This window comes from Gavia stellata, chromosome 11, assembly GCF_030936135.1.
Source record: "Gavia stellata isolate bGavSte3 chromosome 11, bGavSte3.hap2, whole genome shotgun sequence".
NCBI lineage: Eukaryota > Metazoa > Chordata > Aves > Gaviiformes > Gaviidae > Gavia > Gavia stellata.
The window spans coordinates 8,679,711-8,698,348 of record NC_082604.1 but is presented as its reverse complement, the minus strand read 5'-3'; the positions used below and the strand labels follow the sequence as shown (position 1 = coordinate 8,698,348).

At 40.7% G+C, this 18,638-nt stretch overlaps 1 protein-coding gene across 1 annotated transcript in view; it reads right to left on the bottom strand.

Annotated features, from left to right (window-relative positions):
- PXYLP1 (2-phosphoxylose phosphatase 1) overlaps window positions 1-17,992 on the bottom strand; it is a 42,592-nt gene extending 24,600 nt beyond the window's left edge. Inside the window, exon 1 of the mRNA XM_059822752.1 lies at window positions 17,914-17,992. Coding sequence (XP_059678735.1) covers window positions 17,914-17,992 — 79 coding nt within the window. The remainder of the gene's footprint in view (window positions 1-17,913) is intronic.
- Window positions 17,993-18,638: the final 646 nt, after the last annotated feature.

The window sequence follows — 18,638 nt, the reverse complement described above, 5'->3', positions numbered from 1 at the left end:
CCTTCTGTAAGAGAGATCATAGTAATTTAGAGAATCTTCAAGGAGTCTGTTGACTTACAGCACAAACCTATTGCCAGCACCCTATGTTTCAAGTTCTAAGACAGACTTTTAAAAAATATTCAGGAAAAGTAGTTATAAGTAGCAGATATCATTGAATAAACATTCTTTTCAAGCCAGTGCTTCTAATCAAAAGCACTGAAAACCGCTTGCTATGGCAGCCTTGAACACATGCACGTCATACTGTAGAACCACAGTTTCTGCAATAGCCTTCATTACAGCACATTTTGACACCAGAAGTTAAAGCCTACTAGAATAGTTCTATTGATCCTATCAGGTAAACACAGACATCTCCCTTCCTACAGCAAAAAATATCAATTACTTTTGCAGACAATGAGTAATGCCGCAGCAGACTTGTAGAACAGAACAGAGTATTTTGAATTCTTACATATAAACATTAATCTGCCAAGAGAAATTGATTAAATTCATCAAGTTGGGGGGTGGTGGTGTCCATTTTGATGCACTGATCCTTGTAGGGTAAATTTCTGCATTACCTGCATTAATATTAGAAAAAAGCTGCTTTCAAAATTCTGTTCTTCAGTGCTATATTTCCTCATGTTCCTTAAATGACATATCTTGTTTCAAAGTGATGACACAGAAGTTATAGTCCCATTTCCTTTCCAAATTATTTCTTGTGATTTAATAAAGAGAAGAGGTGGATTTCCCTTTTACTTTTCCTCTTGCAGCCCCAGCCATCACAGAGCCTGAAGGACCAGTTGCCTCGCTGCCCTCCCTCCAGCTGAAGAACTCAGCCACAGTCAGTCTTCAATCCCAAACATGGTGGGGATGGGAGCAGGGCAGGCAACATGAGGAACCACTCTCCTCCAACCAGAAAAATACTCACAGGAAATTTGAATTAAGATTTAGGATAAACAGATACTGTCTTTTTCATGGCCAAAGAGAGAACTGCAGCATTGCCTCAACTGTTCTCCAGCAAAAAAGCATTCTGCAGTCCCCGGCAGGGAAGCTCAGCCCACTGTCACACATGCTGCATGACACAGTTTTTACAACGATCATATATTGGTATAACATTTTGTCTATGATAGGAGCAGTGTCATTCAAATTAAGGTACATAGGTAATGATTGTTGCCCAAAACTTCACCTGAAGCCTTGCTTCTTATTTTAATTACCCAAGACACAAGGAGCAGTCAATCACAGCCCCCACTTGGGCAGAGTCTCACTAAGGAAGCACAGTACGCACCCCAGGAACAGCAAAACCTAGACGGCGGCTTGCCCGATCCTGCATTGCCCACCGGAGTGAGCCCATTATTACTGTGCTAACGTTACTCAATTTCAGCATTAAGTTATCATTATCAAGCTAACTGCTAGAAAACATCAGCCCAAGCCGCATGTGCTGTCAATAAATACTTTAAAGTAAAGGCGTTTCAGCTGTCTTTCAAAGACTGTCAAAGATATCATTAGAGGAAAAATTGCAGACAATACAACTAACAAGACCAACAGCTATAGCAACTCACTATTATTCAGCTCACAGTGAAAATAAAACAAGCACTTTTTGGTTTGCCTGCTACATTTTCTCTGTTATTCTTTGTAACCTGAAGAAATTCACCTGTCCAAGGCTGAGATGGACATATCTACTGGAAATAAGAAATTTAAAGCAATGCTACCTAAAGTTTTCTATTTTCCTTTCTTTTTTCCAGTTCCTTAAGCTTCGATTAATTTTTTTTGCAATAACTTCTCTGTACTACAGAGCGATTTTCCCCCTAGAAGTCTGAGCCAATTATTAACTAAGTAAATAAAATTTACTTATTAATTTAATTAAGTAAATAAAAATGCTGTTTCTCTGTTTAAAGTGTAGGAAAAATAAGTTTTCAGAAACATCCTGTATATCACAAGTTGACAGACAGAAAATGGAAACTCAGAAGGGCTAGGAGGCTGCAGATGTACCTCAGCTAATTTGGTGGAAGTCAGATCTGATTGAAGGGGAATGAGTGTGAGCTCTAAAGTGTTTTGGCTTGGGTTTTTTTGTTGTGTTTTTTTTTTAATGTGGGTGTTTTTAAGAAAACCTTGCTTATAGTAGGCTATGAGGAGAAAAAAAACCTAAAGACTTCACAGTGGTCTCCTGCCATGCACAAGCTCAAATACAAGATAAGCTAAAATTCAGTTGAACAAAATGGACATCTATAGATATGCCCTAGTATGAGCTTTCACAGCACAATCCCCTTCTTTCTCCCCAGAACAATCATAATATGATTGTGGCTGCAACTTGTAAGTGCATCCTAACATTACTAATCAATATCGACATAATTTTACTGCATGAAATGCAACCAAAAGTTTATTCTTCAGTCTAACACTAGCTGAGTTTTCAGCTGCCTTGGTTTTCAGATAAAAAACTGGCTGGATGGCCGAGCCCAGAGAGTTCTAGTGAATGGGGTGAAATCCAGCTGGCGGCCGGTCACAAGCGGAGTCCCCCAGGGCTCAGTTTTGGGACCGGTCTTGTTTAATGTCTTTATTGATGATCTGGATGAGGGGATAGAGTGCTCCCTCAGCAAGTTTGCAGACGACACCAAGTTGGGAGGGAGTGTTGATCTGCTTGAGGGTAGGAAGGCTCTGCAGAGGGATCTGGACAGGCTGGATCAATGGGCTGAGGCCAACCGGATGAAGTTCAATAAGGCCAAGTGCCGGGTTCTACACTTTGGCCACAACAACCCCAGGCAACGCTACAGGCTTGGGGATGAGTGGCTGGAAAGCTGCCCCGCAGAAAAGGACCTGGGGGTGTTGACTGACAGCCGGCTGAATATCAGCCAGCAGTGTGCCCAGGTGGCCAAGAAGGCCAACAGCATCCTGGCCTGTATCAGAAATAGTGTGGCCAGCAGGAGCAGGGAGGTGACCATGCCTCTGTACTCGGCCCTGGTGAGGCCGCACCTCGAATACTGTGTTCAGTTTTGGGCCCCTCACTACAAGAAGGACATTGAGGTGCTGGAGCATGTCCAGAGAAGGGTGACAAAGCTGGTGAGGGGTCTGGAGCACAAGTCTTATGAGGAGCGGCTGAGGGAGCTGGGGTTGTTCAGTCTGGAGAAGAGGAGGCTGAGGGGAGACCTTATCGCTCTCTACAATTACTTGAAAAGGGATTGCAGAGAGGTGGGTGCTGGTCTCTTCTCCCAAGTGACTAGTGACAGGACTAGAGGAAATGGCCTCAAGTTGCACCAGGGGAGGTTCAGGCTAGATATTAGGAAAAAGTTCTTTACTGAGAGAGTAGTGAAACATTGGAATATGCTGCCCAGGGAGGTGGTAGAGTCACCCTCCCTGGAGGTATTCAAGGAGCATGTGGATGTGGCATTGTGGGATGTAGCTTGATGGGCATGGTGCTGTGTGGTGTTGGGTGGGTTGGTTTTTGGTGTGTTGTGGTTTGTTGTTGTTGTGTGTGTTTTGGTTTTTTTGGTGGTTTTTTTTTTTTTTTTTTTTTTAGGTTGGACTTGATGATCTTACAGGTCTTTTCCAACCTTAGTGATTCTGTGATTCTCTGTGATTCTGTGATCCCTAAAGTTTTCCACTGGAGATGCAAATCTCCATATGTACAATTGAGAACTACTGTAAATTGGCTGCTTTTCTTAGCTGTTTTTCATAGACTTGGTCAGAAATAGCCCAATCCTCTACCCCTTTCCAGGAGTGGGTCAAGGCCTATTTGTCTGCCTTTTTTCTAGATCACAAGTTGGGAACGTCTTCAAAGCTTTTCCTCATCTTGGGGCAATTGCCAAAAGTAGCCTTCTGCCCACAGAGCCACAGCTTGCAGGTATTGACCCAGGGCCTTATTCCTCATCAGACTCAGGGGAAAAAGGCCAGATTGCCTTGTCTGTGTATTCACGTGGAAAAATAAATGGAACAACTACACAGGACCACCATGCACAGTAGCTCTACCAGCTTTAAACAGCTTATGCCAGGACTTCTGAGAACAAGTTTCTTATTTCCAGCTGCATTAGCTGCATGCTTTGCCCATTTTTTTTTTTACAGGGTCCCAATCTGACTTGCACAAGAAAATAAATATGTTAGGAAAGCCTTTTTTTGCACCAAAGCACAATATGGCAGGCCTTGTAGTGTTATGTTTTTGAGACCAAATTTAATCAGACATGTTAAATTATACAATGGGCGCTTGCATTTATTGAGTCCAGATGTGTCTCTGAAAAGAGCTTTATAGTTTTAGGGGTTTTTTTCCCCCCCTCCAATTGTTTTTCAATTGACGATTCAGAAGGGCATATGGCACTGCTTAAATAGCTTCCAGGATTTTCAGCTTGACAGCAATAACACAGCAATGCTGACTGCAAATCCGAGTCTTTTCAAGTTCAAGAGAAGACAGTAATTTTCCACTTCTCCTCCCAAAGTGAGAAATTACTTTCTATATTTTTTCTATTTTCCTACTACACTGAAACACTACATTGTTTAACATGGAAAAGATTTATATTTCCATCAGTTAAATGTACTCCCTTCTTTAAAATAAATACAAATGCATAATAAAGCTTTTCCTTACCAGCTTCTCACTAATTACCTCACTGCTTGGCTCTCCAGTCGATTTGAAGGGGACAGGGGAGGTCCCTACCAGACATCTAGACAAGCAGACAGATTTCCTGCTCTACGAACACGTTACTCAAGTCAGATATTGCTCATGCTCCAGGTGATTTAGTGACAAGATGGAAAAAAAAAAAAAAAGCCCACCACTGCTTATGCTGAAGCCGTTATGCTGGTCCCTTGCCTACCACTGGTTCATTAGGATTGACAAATGAGAAGTGTTACGTAAACGGCACCACGATGCTATAAATGAAGTCATTCCTATCTATGTATCTGCATAGCTGCCACATCTCATCAGGCTGTGAGATGACTCTGACTCTACCAAATCAGTGTCCTGATGGCTACCAAACAAGGCTTAAGTATATGAAGATTAAATAGTTTTTTATAGCCTGAAAGCATGATTTCTGTAAATACAGTAGATCCAGACATTGTTACTTGTCTAACAAGATTCATGAGCACTACAGTAAAATTATAAAGCTCTGTCCTGCTCCTGTCTACAGAACTCAGCAACTGGTAAATGAACTAATCCAGCTGAATTGTCCTGGAGCAGATTTTCAAAACAGGTTTTATCAGCTGTATTCAGAAACTGTTGGCAACTCTTCCCATTTCCACAGCATTGTCTCAAAATAAAGGTCAACATGACAAGGTAGCTAGGTCAACATGACAAGGTAGCTGCAGGACACAATACTGAATGCTACTGCCATAATCTGCCTATGGGTGGTGACCTTTGTTTCTTTTTGTCCTCTATATTTTTTGGATCTCACAAATACTGGAGTGGGAAGCTGTGCACCAGTCATTACATCATGACTGAAAAAAGGTGCTTGGCAGATTTCACATGTGAACTGAACACAAACACAGAGGCCAACTACACTAAGTGTTCAAACATAGCAGAAGAAAACACGTCAAAAAGTATTTTCTCAGGAACATGGACTGCAAATCCTCTGGCTTCTGTGATCTTTTCATCTACAGCAGCTGAGAACGATACAAAAATAAGCCCCATACAATAGAGTTCAAGATAGTTCAACAGTTGTTCCTGTTCTGTTATCTAGCAATCTGTCACTAACACTTTACATCTTTGACAAGGGCTCTCTGCTGCTGAAGCATGCGTGCTCCCCTGCGCTTATTCTTTAAGGCGTTCACTAATTCTTGCCACTAAGCTCTCACTCATGAAATGGATATGAAGAGGAAATGTGTACAACTGTTTTCTATCATCCTAGAGAAAATGTCCGTCCGTCCCCCCCCCCCTTAAAAGGCCAAATGATAGGAGCATATGGTCATCTAGAGCTTCGAGTGCATGTCATTGCCTCTTTTCCTTAGGGCTCTCCTTAGACAGCATCCCAGAACAGTCAGAATAGCTTTTGAAACTCAAGTCAACTTTTATTAGGGTGCGCACTAGAACATCTAGCTACTGAAATAGAAATCACAAAATACAAAGGTAAAAAAACAAAGAAACAAGAGGACTTCAAAGCACACCTTTGCTCTGCCCACTACATCTTTACAAGCGTTGCTCCCGTGGTTTCAGAACACCATGTCAGCAGCCTTTTGGGCTGCAATAAATTCTGTACATCTGATCACTGGCAAAAGCATCTTTCTGTCACCTCTCAACAGCGCTGCTTTCGGCACTTCTCAGCAGTAGCTCTGTGTCTGCACACCTGGATCACACAGAGTAATCTCCCTTTCTCTCAAAGGGCTACCACCCGAAAGGCAGGAAAACCCACCATGTCTGCAGTTCAGCCACAGCCTCTGCAAAGGCACAGGACACAAGCTGTTTAATATGTTAATGTCATCAGTCAAACACCATCCACAGACATCTGGCACTTCCCTACATCAGTGTCCTTCCAAGACAAAAAGCCTTACAAATTCAAATCAATATTTTAACTACTGCATTAAATTAGCACCTTTCCGTTTCACATCTAATCCCAACTGTTTTCCATCCACGAACTGACCTGCTTGGGGAAGTGATCTCAACACCATATGCCACTGCTTACCCAAGCCAAGCCAGCTCACTTGTTTGTCCTTGTCAGCACCAGGGCATGGAAAGCTGCCATGGATTTGCTAACAGCAAACCCCAAAACAACATATTTAATACCATAGAGCCTGACAGATTTTTATGTTGGGGAAGCCTGTCATGACAGATGTAATCATTAATCTCAGAAATTCAGACCAGTGTTCCCTGGACCAGAGAACCAATTGATGGCTTTGGGACACTTGCTGTAAACCAGCTTAGGGGAAGATGGTGAATCTTATTTCTTGTTTTCGTCCAATATTAAAGTGCGCAGTTGGTAAGCCCAAAATTACACCATGTACCTGGGGTTTCCAGCTCTTTTAATCCAACCATCTTACAAAAATCATGAAGGGAGGTCACTTCCACTTTCCAAGACTTCGTATTTCACTGCAGCAAGTCCACAAAAGCCTCACTCTTTTAAATACAAACTACTTAGACCCCACCTCATTAACAAATAAACCACAATGCCATTTAGTATGTGCAAGCATTGCTTTTCTCTCAGTAAGTGAGCTTTGAAAATTTAAAAGCTAAGTAACTTCAGGAACAGAGATTACTCATTTAAAAAAAAAAAAAACAGTAAAAACCTGCCTGTAGGCATTAAAATCCTCAAAATCAGTACAGCTTAAGAAACCTTATTAATCACAGAAGATACACAAGCTGAAGAACACAATAAATTTTTCAAAAATCTTCACGGTCAAATGACGAGATGCTTTGGATTGAATAAGTCACTATATCATTTCAGCAATGAAAGCCCAGCAAAAGCACAGATAAAAGAACAAAACTGCCCGGCAGATAAACTGCAAGAGGAAAATTAAGAGGACTAAGAAGAAACATTAACAGCAACTACCTGAAGAATGTTAAGTATACCTGAGACAGGTACATACAGGACAACTAGCACATCCATAAAACCAATGGTTTTCAACTCAATTTGCAGCAGCACAGTGGGGATTAAGGCAGGCACAAAGCTCAGAAAAATGAAGTTATCATCAAATCTAAAAGTTTAAGTAGTTATCTATGCTTCCCTGAAGACTGCACGTGCCTGTGCAGTGCAGGAGGGAACATGACTGCATTATACCCACTGGTGCGAAGATAGTTTTCCCCAGGCCCTCCAGTTGAGACTCTGTGCCTGCGCTCTGAACAAGGAGGGGAGGGAGATTTGGGTCCAAACACTCCTCTGATGAAGACGCAGAACAAATCTCAAACAAAGGACAGCAAACAACTGACGTACGAGGAATCCATTTGCAATTAATAGGTAGAATTGTCCTAAAAGCTCTGATAAAAGTGAAGCCAGAGGGATAAAGCTAATGCAGTCTGAATTGATCATGAATTCTTAGAATACTGGTCTAACATCAGAGCGGTCGGCAAAAGATTAACAAAGGGCTTGTACTAAACCAGAGCAGGGTGACAAGGCTGTCTTTACCTTCTCAGTTTAAGACAGCCACATTTTGTTTTGATCCCATCATCTCCGTAATGAAACATGGAAAAAACAAAGGTGCAAAGGAAGGCAGCCTATAGCAAGGGGACAAGCAGCTGAGAAACTGCACGTGGAAAAGCAAAAGCCTCCAGGGTTGAGAATCACTTCCCACTGCCCAGCCAGCCAGAAGAGGGAAGCTCAGCAGGGAGGGCAGAATCAGACACAGGGCAGAATCAGACACAGGGCAGAATCAGACACAGGGCAGAATCAGACACAGGCCATCTCTGCCTTCGCCGGCTCGCCCACAGCTGAGCAAAGACCAAAGCTCATCTCCCACGCAGCCCAGGCAGTCAGCGGCTGTGGGGACTGGATCCACACTGCTGCCACCACCACACTGAAATCTGTTACCCTCAAAATCCCAAGCAAGAGCTAGAATGCAAACCTCGTGCAGAGGGGCTGTATTCTTGTGAGAATTGAGGGCTTATATTGTGCAGACTTCACCTGCTTAAAGTAACCCTGAACCACCAGACCAAATTTAACATTTATAAAGAATGTAACAGCTGCACATTAGAAACAAAACTATCTCTCTTTACTATTTCTATAAACAAAATAAGGTGAATTTCAGAATTTAAAAACAACATTACAGGTGTTAAAACACAGTTCAGGTCAGTATACAACTAACCTATGGAAAAAATCCCAGGAACAGGTTTTTTGGCTTTAAAAGACAGACATGCCAATCCAAAACTCATCTGTAAGGCAGCCTGACTCACCATTAGAGAACTATGAAAAAGGAACAGCAGAGAACTGGATTAATGAGCTTTTGTTGAGTTGATAAGGGTAACACTCCTGAAATTTTAAGCAACAAAAAAGAATTTGCTAATAGATAAATAAACAAAATTGCCTGATCTACTGCTACAGAAAAAACTAGTCATTTAGGTTGGAAGGGATCTCTGCAGCTCATCTGCTCCAAGCCAGCACTCAAAGCAGAGCTAACTCAAATCACATCACTCAAGGCGTTGTCCAATCAACTATAAACAGTTTAAAAGTTACGTGCGTTGGCTAAAACCACCTACAACTTACAATGATAGTAGATAGACTAAAGCTTGGTTATGACTAAGCAACTCTTAAAAGGGGAAAAAAAAAGTCATCCAAATTTCTTCACTGTCCCATGTCTTAACTGAAATTGGCCATGAAGTTGATACACGTTAAAAGTACAAACTGCGCTTTTCTGAGAAGACATTCAATTGACATAAAAAGGCAAGCAACTAGTGGCTCGTAGAAGAAAAAAAAAAGGAAGAAAAAGTGGCATAGGAACACTATGTGTATACTCCACATTAAAAAAAAAAATCAGAGCATTTCTTAAAGCTCTACAGAAAATCTGAGCTACTTACTCTATGTATTATATCTCAAATTGTCTGCAACTGCAATGCCGGACAGTCCCAAGCAATGGTTCCAAAAAACCTACTACTGAGTTCATAATAGGCTAATACAATGTAAACCAGCTCACAGGACTGTAAAATGACTGCAATATCTGAAGAGGTAGGAAAAAAAATAATACAAATAATTGTGAGTCACCAGAAGAAAACACTGCACAATCACCTTCTATTAGCTCCCCCAAAAGTCTACTACACTTCCACAGACTTTCATGCAAGGAAACCAGCTATGCACACGGTTGTAAGAGTTCAACTGCAATAGAGCTTCTAGGAGTTACATTGGGACATCACTGATTTGCAAAAACCTGAGTGGCCCAGGTGACTAAGGAATGCACCCACTCCTCAGGGAGCCTCTTCGTCTAGAGGTAATTCCACCTTTTGGGCCTCCACAAGAACAAGATACAAGAGGAGGGCCATTGTCTGAAGACTGCTTTAGGAGAAGCAAAGGCCTGGCTCACATCTTCACAGAACAAACATATCGGTCTCTCTCACACAGTCACAATGAACAAAATTTATATCCTTCCTCATTTCATATTTTACCCTCATTTACTTTTACAGCCCCATTCTAGTGATACACCCAAGTATCTCAAGATGGCAGGACTCCATGGAATGTAGAAAGACAACAGTATTACCCACATCCTTTAAAGAAACATAGGCCAAATTTGTTTAAATAACATACAACTATATATAACATACAAGTCATCTTCTGGTGGAACCTATTTGTGGCATTATTTGCAATTAGTGCCAAAGCCCGGTTTGGCAGGAAGCAGGAACAGGAAGGATTTAACTACAGCACAGGTATTCCAACAAAGATAGCTTACTGCCTATTAGCAACAAAACAGAGTTCACTCCCAGGTTAAATACACAGAGAGGGAATTAAGATCAATGCATTAATCTGGGTAAAGACTGACAGAAATATTAATTACTATAACATCTTTTCTCCTACTGAGAATATTCACTTTCCTTTGTTGTTTACTATCCATTCAAAACTCAAACAATTAAGGACAGGCACATACCTATGAGACTGTCCCTACAAAAAGTCACTGACCCTTTCACATGTTTAAAATAATTGCAATATGTATCACTATAATTATTAAAAGACTGAAGCAGAAATTTCAACACTTTCAAACCTTCTTGCACATATTAGGACCAAGATTTTAGTTGGATTTTGAGAGAAATTATGTTAAAATGCTTATTATTTTCCAGTCTTGTTTCCTTCCCTCTAGAATTTAACCCAACACTGTAGTAAGGACTTGCAGAAGCCTAACTAATAACTTGCTGTTAGTTTTTGCAAAGTATCAGGCTTTATTTATAGTAGCCTTCAACCATATGTTTTAACAGCTCTTACTAATCTCTGCTGAAATACAGTTCAACTAACCATCATGGATGAAGCCAAAATATATATTTAAAGAAGATTTATGAACTTCTGTAGACTGCCAGGTAATTTCTGCTGATCAAATCCTGTCTGAAGCAACTTAACCTGACCTATATTTAAAGCAGATATTTAAAAATGATTGCTGTTATTTTTGTGGGAGAAAATAGGACTGTCCCATAGTATCATTCTCAAGTCATCACTGTGTCTCCTCCCCTTTCAAGGGTTAATTTCTGGACTGGTATATTATACCACCACTTTTGAGAATCAAAAAAAGTTATTTAAATCTCTAGTTACAACATAAAAAGCATCTTCAACAAAAAACTGCGTATTTACAGTTAGTTTTCTTCATTCACTACTAAAACATACAAAGCCTTGGATGTATCATTTGTGGGTTGTTTTTCCCTTTAATCTTAAATTCAGATTAAATTAGTACTTTCAAAAAACCCAGAGAGACTTCTCATTAGGGGAAAATCTGCCATGCTTATGAGCTTGAAGGCAAAATTCAGGAAGGGAGATATCTGGTCTCCTTTTAATTTCATATGCTAGTAACACATGACAAAAAGAAGTTTTCTGCATCAAGAATTCTAAAGTTGCAGCTTTTTAAATATAGTTAGTTGTATAAATCAGCAAAATGCAATACTCTAATTTTTTTCTTCCACTGAAGAAATCAGATTCTTAAAATATGAAACACAACTAGTTACTGTTTGTTGGTAAGGAACACTAAAAGATGGTAAGGAATTCACCTTAGAGAGATGGTAAGGATGTGTATTCCGTCCAGAAACAGCCAGAAGCTTATATTATCTTTTTACTGAATACCTTGGGGTTTTTTCCCCCTTCTCCTTCAGAAATTAAGTTCTGAAAAAACCCAACTTACCCATTTTTTTCCCACAGACTTCGCATATCCCAGCTCCTCTTGGCATCCCACTGGCAGTCTCTGCGCAAGGGGCTGCGGGTGCAGCTCAAACCCCCATTCTGGTTTGGGGTGTAGACAGGGGGACGGTGGCAGCTCTGCAGTGCCACAGCTACAGCTTTGCAAGTTGAGGAAGCACATATTGCTTTGCAAATGGAAAGGCTGAACAGGGATGCTACACCCCCTTGGCTTCCACATCTATTCCCACCTGCAAGTCCCTGCTGAGCATTCGGCACTGGTACACGCTCCCCCGGAGCCTGCTCCCCAGACCAGCCGAGCACCCACTGACCCACTGCACCGCGGCTTGTCTTGCAGTAGGAGCTGAAGTGAGCAGTGGTGAGGATACCAAGCTAAACCCCGGATGCTTCAGTGTTGCTCTGGTACAGCTGTATTGGGCCACCAAGCAGGGATGCAAACACCAGCAATCACACCAGAGGGGCTGGGATGATTAAAGCAAACAGCCTTCCAAGGGGGGCTGTGCAGCAACACAGCAATTGCCTCCTACAGGCAACATCCTGGCGGGATTGCATATGGTGCTCTCACCATCCTCGTAAAGTAAGAGCTGCCCGCAGCACTCAAGCCAATAAAATAAAACTCCACTACTCTTCCTTGTGGAGAATCCTGATTTCTGTTTCCTATGACTCATCTGTAAATCTAAAACCTCCAGTGCAAAACAAGATGACAGGAAGTAGAGGGAAACTATTACTGGAAAAGCAAAACGTCATCTCCAGATATGCTGAAACACCAGCATCCAAGCCTGGACTATCAAGGCAGACAAAGTTCTTGGGGAAAAAAAACCCCACACTTTATGCAGGAACCAGCACCCTGCCAGAGTAGCTGCCGATATCCTAAAAAGCAGTGGCAGATACCAGAATTCTTTTTAGCGAAAGACAGGCCTGAGGCATTGGCCATAGTATCAAAGTATTTAGGGAAACAAACTTCAAACCAGAAGAGAAGCTCCATACACAGGATCTGCCTCAGAGCCAGGGACTTCGCAATTCTGCAAGTGCCTGAAGCAGGCAGGCTCACTGGGAGAGTCTGTAATTTATGCTTGCCAAAGGGTTAAAGAGCTAGTAAAAAGAGATGCTGTCCCACTATAGTTTTGGTTCTCTTCTGTTGATTGTTTCTTTCCTTACACTTTCAGTATATGGAAACAAAAATAAAAAACAAAGTAAACAAAGGTATTTACTTTGTTAAAAAAAAATTTACATGCTTTCGATTAAAAACTAAAAATTCATAGTCATTATCCAGTAAACTTTACAGAGATTACATATAGCATCTTAACAGCTAGCTTTGAAATTTCCTTCCATTTTGGTTTATTCGGGGTAATTTCAAAGATAAATAGTCGAGACATCCTGAGGAGACCCACCTTCACGCTTCTGCAGTCATACACAGATGTTCTAACATACTGGAAGGTCTGTGCTTGCCAAGTCATTCAGTTCTCATGTACCACACCAGTCTTAAGGGGAAAGAAGAAAGCAGCTCTTCAGGCATACTTGCAACCTCCTGTTCCTGAGGTGACCTAAGGGCTAACCAACATAATTAACATTTACAGGGTCCTAAATTATGCCTCTTCCCCATGCAGCATGAGGCTGCAGGACCAGAGCCGGATTCTGCCATGCCACTTACAACACACTTGAATTGGGCTGCACTGCCATCCTTGGTCTCTGTACTTGTGGAACTCCCCCAACCACTGCATTTACAATCCCTTTGCATGGCACTGGGCATCTTCCTACTCTGTGCTGTGTAAGGAAGACCTCAACCACTGCAACCTTTTCCTCTGGCAAAGAACAATAAAGTATCCCAACTTGCATTCACTGTGTTTGTACAGAAGTAAACTGCCCAGTTTTAGTCAACAACATTACAGGTAACGTTTACAGAGACAAAAATACACCCCACAATCTAGCACAGGTCATTTTTCCATTCTGCAGTTTTTCTGACAAAGCAAAACACTGAAGTCTTGTAAGAGAAAACCAACATAATTCCATTTTAGAAGAGTCTAACTGAAAACTCTGTCAAAACCAGTTCTTCTTTTGTCTCTAGTACTGAAGTTTTAAATCATTTTAGAGCCATGACCAAAACCTATGTGACAGAAGACTCTGGCAGCAGGAAGGAAGGTATCATGGGATCCACAGCAACTACATCACCTTGAAGAATGGCTATTACAGTTAAAAAAAAAAAAAAGACCTTTCTCCAACTATTTGGCAAAGTGCAGTCTGCTTATACGACTCCCTCTCCTCAGGACAAGGAAATGAAGATACTTGAGCTATACCAATGAGAAATGTCAGATCTGGCATTCGATCCAGCAAGCCAATGCAGCACACAACACTTGACAAACGTGAACTGACTGCTCCACAAACCTGCCTTGTGTACCTCTAGTACCATGGCATTGCAGACACAAGGCAGAAGGTAGCTTCTGCTCTTGTAAAAGTCATCCTTGCCAACCGATTCATGTCTACCCACTGCAACTGTTGGTGGGACAGAATACTTTCAAGCACTGAGAGCTGTTGGCTGCTGTCAAGAGAGATTTTGGGGGAATCTTTCTCAGTGATTTTGCCTTTAAGTTAAGCAGTATTAGTATCTATGTAGAGCACCAGCCTTGGGGGGAAAAAACCCAAAACAAAAACACAGGAAAGCAGACTAGTTTAGCTCAGAACTCAGAAACCACAACAAAAGAGAGAGGAACCAAGAACAAACATCAAAACAGCACAAAGTTTTCTATTAATCCTGGGTCCATCCCCAGCCTACCAATACTGAAGACTCTGAGGTCCAATACTGGTCATTTTCCCCAGCGTTTCTCTCCTTGTGTCTAAACCCAAGATGTGGCAACTGTTAGCTCTGAAACAATTGCCTTGGGTCTCTGTCTTACAAGGAAGGACAGACTTGCATTAGAACTGCTGACACGACACCCCTCACCTCCACTTCTTCGTGGCTGCAGAAATCACTGCCCATAAAGCAGTTCCAGACCCTTCACAGCATAGTCTATTAAAGTAAATCAGCATCGATTTCTGCTTGACTGGGCTGCAAACTGCTGCAAGCAATTCCTGAACCCTCACAGCTCAAGCACGGGACAGACTGTAATCTTGTCAGCCATCCCAGTGTGGGCTGTTTGTAATGTTGAGCCAGAACCTACAGAAAACCAGCTGAACTTGGCTTTCACTATGCCCTTCACTTCAGAGTCAGCTCACAACTCACAAATCTGGCTTCAAATCACCGCTGTTCCAGGTGTGGACAAGAGGGGATAAAATATCAAGCATTTACAGGAGTGATGCTCTGCCCTAAAGCAGAAGTTTAAAAAAGGAATATATGTACCATTTATATAATTGTGCATTTAATGCTACTGTTTCACTCTTCTAAACAAATTTAGCACAGAAAGGAAGAGATATTTTCAACATTCACTGCTTAGAAAAGCAGTAGTATGTTTTAAAATGACCAGCCCTCCTCCATAAAGCTGTGTGCTGCTTGTTAACAGAGAAACACAATCTCACAACAGCAGAAAACATCCGTTTCCACTCCAAATGCTTCAGGAGGTAACTCCCTTCAGAAAAAAAACCAACCCACAAACAAAACACCACAACAGTGGCTTGGGCATTTTCCTGAGTCTAAATGTGTTAACTCTCATTTTCATTCTGTGATCTGCAACAAATTATAAAGCAGTATAACCAAAATTTTTCTCCAGGCAGTTTTACAGTTTCATGAAAAAGAAAAGCAGCACATTACTTCCAGAAAAAAAGTTTTATACATGAAACAAGGCTACATTACTACCACTTTGTGCAACAGTGAGAATCAAATCATGAGGGATGCGTGCCTCTGAACTGTGTCATGTCTTAAGAGTAACAGATTCAATGCAAGGAAAGACCTTCAACATGGCAATAGGCAACAAACAATAAATACAGATCTACTAAGTACACAGAGCTACAACAGAGTCTGTATTTAAATCCACAGTTAAAGAAAGCTAACCCCTAAAAATACATATACCAATTAGAATTTGGCTGGTTTTCCAAGAAACAATAAACTCCCAACTACTCAAAGGATGACTAACATACTGGCAGACCATTCTCTATGTCCCATGGAGCTGGACACTTAAATTTTCTGTCCTTCAATGCTCTATTGCAGTGAAGCGCTCCATATCATGCAGTATCAGAGGGGCTGACATTTTCTGAAGGATGTTCTGAAATTTCTCAGGTGGGGGTTACTGCCTTGAGTCAGCACATGGGTCACCATGGGCAAGTACTTGGTCCACTTTTAATAAAACAGCAATTTTATGTATTCATATTAGTCATGGAGACTGACCAAAGATTCTGCTCTAAGACAGTACTGAAACTATGCTTCCAATATTGCAAGTATTTCCTTAAATATTTGCATGGCCATTTCATTAAAAGCTCAAGTTCAGAAACAAGTGTTTCCTTAGTTTAATATTAAACTCATCAGGAACTACAATTTGGAGAAGACTAAAAATGTACAGCTATGTTTAATTTGAAAGCAGCTCACCAAGCACTTGTAGACTAATATAATTTAGCAGGTACTGGGTTATTTTGGGGTTGGAGGGGAAAAATTGGTTTTGGCTTTAAGACTTTGGCTTGGTTTTTAAATTCTACGAACTCCATCTGGTTTCCAAAATAGTGTTACATAGTGATAGAAGACGACAATTTTGTCTTTGTTTAGGGATGGTCTTTGTTGCAAGTTTGAACTAATCCCTCTACAAGCAGAAGCTGGTAGAAGTTAAAACATCAGGCTACCTGTATGTCATAAACTACTTGGTTCCTGCTAGCCTCTATTGCAGTTCTCATTATGCAAAAATCTCTGTATGTATTTTGGTATTGGCACTAAGCTTCATGATGGCTGCTTGCTTAAGGGCTTTTTAAAGCACCCCTCAAACATCTTTATCTCCTGGAATTCCTCTTGCGCAAATGTTATCTTCTAATTAAGTGGAAAATAACTTCCTCTTTTGATGAAATGTGATTCACTCTCCTATATGCCTACCTCCTCATCTCTAAATAAAGCTCACTTTTGTTAACAATTCAGTTTCATATTTCAGCTGAAGTTCCTCTAGGACCCTCTACAAAATTCATAACCAACCATATATGTCAAGGGCAGAGCCATAAAGAGCCTAACGGGCAAAACAAGCTGCAATCAGACTCACTGGCATCTACCCATAGGAGGCTGAAAAAGCAATTCGGAGCCACAGGTCCCTGTATTACATGCAGATGAATTTAAACACACAAAAAACAAGATAAAACCACAAGGTTTCTTTCCCCTTCCCCTCCCTCCCCCCCTTTTTTTAAAATTTTTTTTTACGTTGTCTATCATATGCAAAAGGAACATTCCAAATCTAAAGTAATCCTCTGGTTTTGGGTTGTTGTTTTCTTTTTTACACCATGCAAAAAAAGCATAGACCAGAAGGACCGCACTCTTACATTAAAACATAATGCAAGACAACAACAAGAAGAATGTTATCCTGTACTACAGATATGCATTTTTCCTTGCCTTCTCACAGCAACTAATTACATTGGCATCTATCAGTACGTATTAGACTTACACACAACATCATCATTTTACCTAGCAAATGTTATCATTCATGGGCTAGGTGATAAGCAGTCATATGGCACAACGCTCATTTGTCAAGATAGACACTAACCTGCATTCAGCACCACCTGCCTGCTTAGTCATCAGGAACTGACGGCCCTCTGGAGTGACCCGTGATTAATTGATTTGAAGCACAACATAATTTATCTTTTCTTAAACAAACCGGTCACTTGTGATAATCCAATTCCACTGTTTAAAGTTTCCTAAGGTAAGGGTACAAATAAGGAGAAGTTCCAACACTCAACCCTCTCACAGCAGTTTTCTCAACCCCGTCTGGTCTGATGCAATGTAAAATAGGAATTGCAGCAGTTTTTACTCAAATGTGTCTTGTCTGCTTTCATGGAAGGATTCAATCACATTCAATTACTTAATTGCACTACAAAATTAAGATTTTTTTCTGAGATAGCCTGATTTGAAAAGTCTCTAGATTGTATAGATTTCTATATAGCACACAAACCTATTTTTATTCTTACATTTATTTTCCTTTTCAGAAAAAAAAACCTCACAAATATTTAAATACAGAAAGAATGCTTAAACAACACGTAAGCATGGCCATTTTTAAACACACCTATAGACCACTATGTATAGAAAACAAAAGGGGTGAACACTTACAGAATTGCAGACTGAGGCTCAAAAAGGCTAATAAGGCTGCCAAAGCCAGCAAGAACAGAAAACGGTTTCGGAAAAGCATTATTATTCGTTCTGCTTTCTCTTCATGGTTTCATCTTCATATATTAATGGTTCCTGCAAGCAACAAAACATTGGCAAACATATTTCAGATGTGGAAGCATCAGCTACAGCAAAGAAAATTCAAATATCCTTTTGACAGCGTCAAGTTATTTCTTAAAGGCAAGCACATGAGGCAATTCAAATTGGCAACAACGGTATCAATAAGTTGTCTTCACCCTAGTTATGAGATTAACTGTATTTCCACAAGACAGAACTTTCAAATAAATAAAAAAATTGCCATTTCCCATAAAATTAAGTTTTCTCCTGCTAACACAGAGTTAATGCCCATGTTATAACATTGTCAGCAGTTCTTTAACAGAAGTCCCTTGCCCTGTGCAAAGCAAATCACAACAAGAATATTATTACTTAAGGGGTCTCAAGAGCAATTTGGTAAATCATCCCTAGAAACAAAATAATCCCATAACATGTTAAAAAGGTACCCCCACACACACACTTCTAAATACAGGTTAAAAATTAGTTTCTCCAACTAGTAGCCCTTTTACTGACATAAAGTTCACAATTCTTAATTAAGAGAAGAACAAGTAAGAAAGATTACCAATACCACTATGCAGAAAATGGAAAAGTATATTGACTTAAGATTAACACCT